General features: G+C 53.0%; 1 protein-coding gene and 1 long non-coding RNA gene across 3 annotated transcripts in view; one reads left to right on the plus strand and one right to left on the minus strand.

Annotated features, from left to right (window-relative positions):
- THEMIS2 (thymocyte selection associated family member 2) overlaps positions 1-1,698 on the minus strand; it is a 15,537-nt gene extending 13,839 nt beyond the window's left edge. The window contains exon 1 of one of the 2 annotated variants that reach the window (XM_077775517.1): positions 1,588-1,698. In XM_077775517.1, coding sequence (XP_077631643.1) covers positions 1,588-1,681 — 94 coding nt within the window. In that variant the 5' untranslated portion in view covers positions 1,682-1,698. Of the gene's footprint in view, positions 1-536; positions 732-1,587 lie in introns of those variants that run through there. The other variant, XM_077775515.1, reaches the window with a different exon arrangement.
- On the plus strand, positions 1,011-4,927 carry LOC144241080 (uncharacterized). The gene is made up of 3 exons (XR_013337965.1): positions 1,011-1,059; positions 1,272-1,351; positions 4,703-4,927. It is a non-coding gene; the product is annotated as an uncharacterized LOC144241080 (long non-coding RNA).
- Positions 4,928-7,757: the final 2,830 nt, after the last annotated feature.

Genomic DNA, 7,757 nt, shown 5'->3' on the forward strand with positions numbered 1-7,757 from the left:
ACCGAGCCACTGACAGGGCGCACCCGGTAGGCAGGTGTCTGGACGGCCACCTTCAATCAAGCACAGCAGCCTCACTTTCCTATTTGTTTAAAGCAGCGTCCTGAACACAGAGGGTGCTCGGTGATGATCTCTCACGTGAGCAAGGTGTAGAGGCTCCATTTGCTGACTAGGGACAGGTCACCCTAGAGGCCCCCTGACCCACCTCACTTCCTAGGCGTCCCCGGCAGCCCAGAGAAACTGATGAAAATCCCACCCCATGTCCCCAGGAAAACGCACACAGGCTCACAAAACACCGTTCCGTCTACAGTTTCCAGGACGGCCCCTGAGGGCTGGTGGGCGCTGCGCTCCGGATCGCAGAAGCGCATTGAAGCCTCACGACTGCCCCTGAGGGAGCCCGAGGGAGGCTGGGCCGGTGGCCCCAGATCATCAGGTAATAGGGGGCAGAAGTGGGATCCGGCCCTGGAGGCTCGCCTCTGCCTCTGCCGGGAGCCCCTGACCTCACCGCGAAGGACGGCCAAGGGCCTGGACCCAGCCACCTGGCCTCCTCCCTAGTTCTTCTGTCACCGGACTTCCGTCTCTTCTCACGCCCAGGGTCCGGCACGATGAGGAAACAGCTTTTGCGACACGCAGCGGTCGGGGGTGTCGGGAGGCGAGCAAACCGCCCGAGGCGCCTGCCGGGAGCCCCCGGAGAAACAGTCGGCATTTGAACCCCATCCGCGAGATTCTCAAGCGGACCCGGGAGTGGCGGCTCGTGCGGTCCTCCCCTGCGTGGCGCAGAACTAACCCTTCACCCGGAGCTGCTGTGCCGCGCGAGGGAACAGAGAGGGAACAGATGAGGCAAGGCACCCTTGCACTAGTTTGCTTTCTAAGGAAGGAGGCTCCCCTCCAACCAGTCGTCCAGTTCCCTCTCCCTCCACCTCCGCCGCCCCCACTCTGGGGGGGGCCTCACCCCGCAGCAGCTTCCTCTCCCCTCCGCCGCCAGTCAACCCCGCCCCCCTCTCCCTTTCGGGCTCTAACTAGTGACTGAGCCCCCGCTGTGCACCCGTCCCTGGGAACCAGGTGGGCACGCGTGCAAGGGCTCGAGGAGCCAAGAGCAGGGGAGGATGGGGAGGGAAGAGCAGCCACGCGAGCTGAGAACGGAATTGCTGATCAGATCAGGGCCAGGGTGGGATGGACGGAGGCGCGTCGAGGGCGTCAAGGGGGAGGAGTGGGAGGGGACGCGGGAGGGCTGACCCGGCTGGAGCCTTGACTTTCCGCTTCCGCACCGCCAGACCTCCACCGGTGCGCACCGGGGCTCCACACCTCACCAGACCCCTCGCCTGGCTCGGTTCCACCCACCCGAGTGTCTAAGGTCTGTGACTTCTCATCGCCCTGCGGGGCCAGCCGCGCTCCCCCATTCCACGAAAGCAAAAGCCGAGGCCCAGAGAGGTTGAGTGTGGCCTCCAGTCACACTTGGACTTGGCCAGTGGCTGCGTGGCTGAGTTTCCCGGGTTTCTGTCGCCCGGGGCAGCGTCCCTGCCCCACACCCAGCGAGAGCCAGGCGGCGGCGGCGGCGGGGGTCGGAGGAGGTCCGGGCCCCCCACTCACCCTGGAAGTAGACCCCCGAGCAGATCCGCAGCACGCGCGGGAGGGAGGCGGGGTCCAGGGCGCAAACAAAGTCCTGCAGCGACACCGGCTCCATGGTCCTCGCGGCTCGCTGGACGCCTCCTGAGTGGCCGCCGCCGGGTCCTGCCGCCCCGCCCTGCCCCTGCCTGGCCCTTGTGGGCGGAGCCACTCGGCCGCAGGGCGTGGGGACCGGGCCGGAGCCCTCTGCCGGCCTCGGGTTCCCCACCCCCAAAATGGGCTGCGTTCCTGCCTCTCACGCTGGGGACACGAGGTCGAAAGTGCAGATCAGCCCTGACACCTGCAGGCTCCGACTAAAGGAAAGCTCGTTCCCACGCACCTCCCCCAGGTCGTCTGTGATGTACCCCGTGGTGGAGGGGGAACGATGATGAAGATGGAGAAGCCCTCGACGCCCCCCACCTACCCCGCCGCCCTCCCAGTTAGAAGGAGGAAATGTGGCCGGCCTGGTGTCGTTCTGGGTTTCGCAGGAGAGCCACAGCCCTGCCCTTTGGGTCTGAGGAGAAAGATGGCAGTGTCAGGTCCCCTGGACGCCTTTCTGGGACACTAACGGTCCCTTCGCTGGTGGGGAACTCACCACCTTTCCAAGACGCTCATTCCCTCTGGACATTTCTAGCTAAAAATTCTTCCTGGGGCTAGAAAGAGATTTGCTTGGGAGAGAGCCCATTTGCCTAGTATATATAACTTCAAGCAAATCACTGACTTCTGAGTTTCAGTTTCCTCATCTGTAAAATACGGGAAAGAATCTTTTCTTAGTTGGTGGTACAGGTATTTAGATACTGGGAAAAATACTGTGTGTGTGTGTGTGTGTGTGTGTGTGTGTGTGTGTGTGCGCGCGAGCGCGCANGAACAAACGATTTTATTTCACTTTTAGCGCTATAAAATAGACTAATACTCAGAAATAATAAAAGTTTCTGGGGCGCCTGGGTGGCTCAGTGGGTTAAGCATGTGACTCTTGATTTCAGCTTAGGTCATCAATTCACTGTGAGTTCCCCAGGCAACTGGCTTTAGGCTGAGAGTACAGAGACTGCTTATGATTCTCTCTCTCTCTCTGCCCCTCCCCCACTCGCTTTCACCCTCTCTCAAAAACAAATAAATAAACTTAAAAAAGAGAGAAATTGGGGCATCTGGATGACTCAGTCTGTGCTGACAGCTCAAAGCCTGGAGTCTGCTTTGGATTCTGTGTCTCCTCTCTCTCTGCCCCTCCCCTACTCTCTCTCTCTCTCTCTCGTTCTCAAAAACTAAACATTTAAAAATTTTAAAGAAAAAAGAAATAATAAAAGTTTAAAATAAAAGGGGTAGGGGTGTTTGGCTGCCTCAGTGGGAGGAGCCTGTGACTCTTGGTCTCTGGGTGGTGAGTGGGAGCCCCATGTGGGGTATAGAGAGCACTTAAATAAGTAAAACTTCAAAATAAATAACTGTAATAAAAGGAATAAACCCTAACTAAAGACATTTTGCGAGTTAAAAAGAGGACATTCTTTCCCACTATCCAAATATACTTACTACTAACACTTTGCCATGTTTCTCCTCTTTGCCATTATTCTGTTTGGGTGCAGGATTTTTTTAAAAAATCTTTGTAATTTACACTTAAGTCAAAAAAAAATAGATTTCCCATATATCCCTCAGCCAGTTTTAAATTCCCCTCATGCTACCACTGCACATTACCAAGGTGCATTTGTCAAAACTAAGAAACCAGCATTACAACATTAATGTTAACGAAATTGTAGACTGTATTTGGATTTTATCTCCTTTTTCTCCAATGTCTTTTTTCTGTTCCAGAATCACACCCAGGATTCTGTATTGCTTTTATCACCGTGTATCCTGTCTGTGACCCTTCTCAACCTTTCCCTCTTCTTATAACCTTGTTGGTCTGGAGGAGAACTGGCTGGGTATTTTGCAGAATAACCTTCAGTTTTGTTTTGTTTTTGTTTTATTTTTTTAAAATTTTTAAAATGTTTTTATTTATTTCTGAGAGAGAGAGAGACAGCGTGAGCAGGGGAGGGTCAGAGAGAGAGGGAGACACAGAATCTGAAGACAGGCTCCAGAGCTAGGGGCCAGCACAGAGCCCAACGCGGGGCTCGAACCCACTAAACTGTCAGATCATGACCTGAGCCGGAGTTGGACACTTAACCGACTGAGCCACCCAGGCGTCCCTGTTTTGTTTTTGTTTTTGTTTCTGATGTTTTCCTCATGACTTGACTGGGGTTATGGGTTTCTGGGGAGGATACTACCAAGGAAGGTGAAATGCTCTTCTCATCCCGGCCTCTGGGGAGGGGGGGTAGCGGGGAGAGGGGTCACACGTGACATGCGCACAGGACTTTTTGTTGTGATGTTCACCTCGATGGCTTAGTGAAGGCGGTGTTTCCAGGTTTCTCCACTACAGAGCTGCTGGCTTTTCCCTCTCCATACTCTTTCTTTGGAAACCCTGTCGCTAAGTGCAGCCCACCCTCGGGGGAAGCTAAGCCCCACTTCCTAGAACAAGGAACATCCAAATAAATGAGGGATTCCTCTGTAAGAAAGATATGTCCCTTCACCCCCAATTAATTAACTATTCAATCATTTATGTCTGTCAGTATGGACCCATGGATATTAATACTTTGACTTATAACCTAATACTAAATTATTTTATTGCCCAAATTGTTCCTGCTTTGGGAGTGCCATGGGGTTGGCTACGGGGTGGGTCCCTTTGCCTGTCCCTTGTTCTGCTTTCTGAGCGCTTCTCACTGCCTCATGCTACAAGGTGCTCCAGGCCCATCTTGCCTTCTTTCTGCCTCAGCCCTGCCAGAGCAGCCATTTCTTTTTCCTGAAAGGAAAAGGAAGCCTGGCTCCTTCTATTGGAGAAGGGCGTTTAGAACCCGCCATCTGGTCACAGAGTAGTCCTCGCCACTGGGCTGCCTGTTACTTTTGTCTTTTGCTTTCTTTGCATAAACGTTTACAGACCCTGCTGCCCACCCTGTGACCGACTGAAATCAGGTGCAGCCATGACCTTCAAGGGGGTAAGGTCCTGAGTGAGAACGCTCCACAGAAAATTTTAAAATTTTAAAAATGTCCCCCCTTTCACTTTGTCTTTGTCTTTTTCCAGATTCCTGGGCACAGAAGTGGACTTACCAAAGTAGTGGGCAAAAGCCTATTGCAACCAACACATTGAAGCACCGCCTTGCCATTACAATGTGCAGTTCTGTATTCATCTGTGTAGCTGTGTCAGGTCTTCACAGCAATTAGAAGGTTGGCTTCTGAGGGCAGCTGGCTGGTTCCATTGGTAAAGCGTGTGACTCTTAATCTTGGGGTCATGAGCTCAAGCCCCATGTTGGGTGTGGAGCCCACTTTAAATAAAATTTCTTTTTAAATCTAGAACTTTTTTTTTTTTAAAGATGGATAGTTGGCTTCTGGTGGTCAGAGGTTAGAGTGCCTCCAGTTTGCTCCCCGTTGTAACCCCAGCATATCACAGGGCCTGGCAAACAGTAGGTGCTCAATAAATCACTATGGTTAATGCCTCACTGAATGAATGGGTGGAAGGTATTTCCTCGACATAGATCCCTGAAGTGGAGTTTCTGGGTTGAATGGTATGCTTGTGTTTACAGCCTGTGAGGGCGTGTTTCAGTCATGTTGAGAGAAAGATTGCCGAGCCTCCAGTGGACCCAATAAGAAAAGGGAAAAGGGCCCTTGCAAGGGTTGAGAGGAGTGGCACACAGAGGTATACAAGGGCCCAGGGGGTCATGGGCCCAGGGTGGGGTATGCTAAGCAGAGGAGATGGGACAGAGAGGGGCACTTCCATGTTTCCAGAAACACTGGCAGGTGTGATCCTGTGGGCACCCACCCCGAGCAGGCTCAGTACAAACATATGCTCACTTAATCTTCCCTATAAGCAAGCAAGACAAACATTATCGTTCCCACTTCACAGGTCAGGAAACTGAGGCTCAGAAAAGCACTGCCTGAGATCATGTAACAAGAAAGTGGGGAAGCTAGGATTTTTTCTTTCTAAGTTTTTATCGATTCATTTAAGTAATCTCTACCCCCAACGCAGGGCTCAGATGCACAACCCTGAGATCAGGAGTTTTGTGCCCTTCCACTGAGCCAGCCAGCACCCTGGGGGGAAGTTAGGATTTTAGCCCCTGCCTACTGAGCTTCCGCTGCAGACCAGAGAAAATGGCAGTTTTTCATCCCTTCCCAATGTATTTCAGCAGGTCTGACAGATTTCTGCTTGGCCCAGTTTGGCCTAGAAATGCATCAGAAGATGAAGAATAAAAAGATGAGCTTCTTTGAAAACAGAGTTGGGCTCAAAGCCTGGTTCTACCACTTCTTAGCTGTGTGACCTTAGGCAAATTCCTTAACCTCTCGGAGTCCCCTCTGTACAAGGCAGAGGCACTGGCAGGACCAAGATATTGGTGGAAATGATAGTGTAATAGGCACATGGCACATGCCAAGTGCTCAACATCTATTACAATAATTGCTTCCTGAGGGCTTCCTGCGCCTCTGAAATTTATCAGAGATCTCATATCTCATTTACTTCTCTTGATAATCTGCTTTCTAGATTAGGAAAATGAGACTTTTTTTTAACATTTTAAATTTAATTTTGAGAGATAGAAACAGAGTGTGAGCAGGGAAGGGGCAGAGAGAGGAGGAGATACAGAATCTGAAACAGGCTCCAGGCTCTGAGCTGTCAGCACAGAGCCCGATGTGGGACTTGAATCCATTTACCGTGACATCATGACCTGAGCTGAAGTCGGATGATTAACCAACTGAGCCACACGGTGGGGAACTGTCTTTCTTGCTGTCACACAGCATGCAAATAGAGGAACCAGAATTGGAAACCAGGCCTGTGGTAGCCATGGCCCCAGCCCTTTGTGCCTTCCCAGCCTGGGAGCTCCAGCGGTGTGTCTGACCCAGCAGGAGCCCGAATGCAGGGGAGAGGTGGGAGAGGCAGGGAGGGGGACAAGGAGTCGTGGGAAGGAGGCGTGGGGAGGGGCCTGCCACAACCCAGAACGCAAGTTCCTCATTTCTGCCACAGCCTCTCACAGTTTTTGGCATCTGATGATGAATGGCTCCGGGCCTCCTGTTATCACAGTAGCAGGGGACAAAGGGTGACTGGGGGCGTGGGGGCTGGGCCCTGCTGGCTGCGCTGGCACCGGACGCTCTTGGACTTGGTACCAAGTGGCCCTATACAGGGCGGGAGGGGAATGCAGCACCGGGCGGGGGGTGTCACAGCGTCATGCTGTCCACTCCTGTCCACCCGCANGGGTGTCGAGGGCACCCACCTGCACAGACACACACCCGCTCGTAGGCTCCAAAGCTGTCGTGCTCCAGGGGCTCAGTGGCGACAAGAGCCCAAAACTCATAGATGAAACCAGAACCGCTCACAGCACTGGGGACCACAGGGACTTGAAGAGCCATCTCTTGTCTTTTCCCTGTTTTCTAGATTTTTTTTAAAGTTTATTTATTTATTTTGAGAGAGAGAGTGAGCAGGGGAGGGGCAGAGAGAGAGGGAGAGAGAGAGTCTGCACTGTCAGCACAGAGCGCCTGAGCCGAAACCAAGAGTCAGACGCTAAACTGACTGAGCCACCCAGGCGCCCCATGTTTTCTAGATTTTCTAGAACATGGTTTATAAGGATAGCATGAACAGCTCCCTGTCAAGGATTCCCTGAGACCACTGTGGAGGCCCTCCCGGGGTGGGGGGAGGCTCCCACCTTACAGATTTCCCCAAGGCAGGGGAGTCACTTCTGGAAAAAGATACTCAATCTCCTGTATCCTCAGTGAGGGGGGCACAGCTGGTTGCAAAGCTTTGAAGGACTAAGTCATGATCAGATGTGATGAGAAAGTACAGCTTCAAGCCTTATTTTCTTGACCTTTTGAAGCAGGGGCCAAAGGAACTTTCACAGCCTCCAGTTGGGAAAGAAGATAAGGAGGGGCAGGGGGTGAGAAAGGTGGGAGGGATGAGGGGTGGAGAGAAAAGGAAGAGGAAGGAGAGGGGGGGAAGGGAGAGTGGAGGGGGGAATAGAGGAGAGAAAATAGGGGAGAGGTATAGGGAGGGACAGAAGGGAGAGGGGGGAAGGGAGGGGGGAGAGGCGAGCTGAGCAGCGCTGGGCAGGAGTTCCTCAGGCCTGGGAACTGGCCAGGTCCCAACTTGGGGGAGAACTGGG

The sequence above is a fragment of the Crocuta crocuta genome, unplaced genomic scaffold (assembly GCF_008692635.1).
Source record: "Crocuta crocuta isolate KB4526 unplaced genomic scaffold, BGI_CrCroc_1.0 scaffold127, whole genome shotgun sequence".
In the NCBI taxonomy this organism is placed as follows: domain Eukaryota; kingdom Metazoa; phylum Chordata; class Mammalia; order Carnivora; family Hyaenidae; genus Crocuta; species Crocuta crocuta.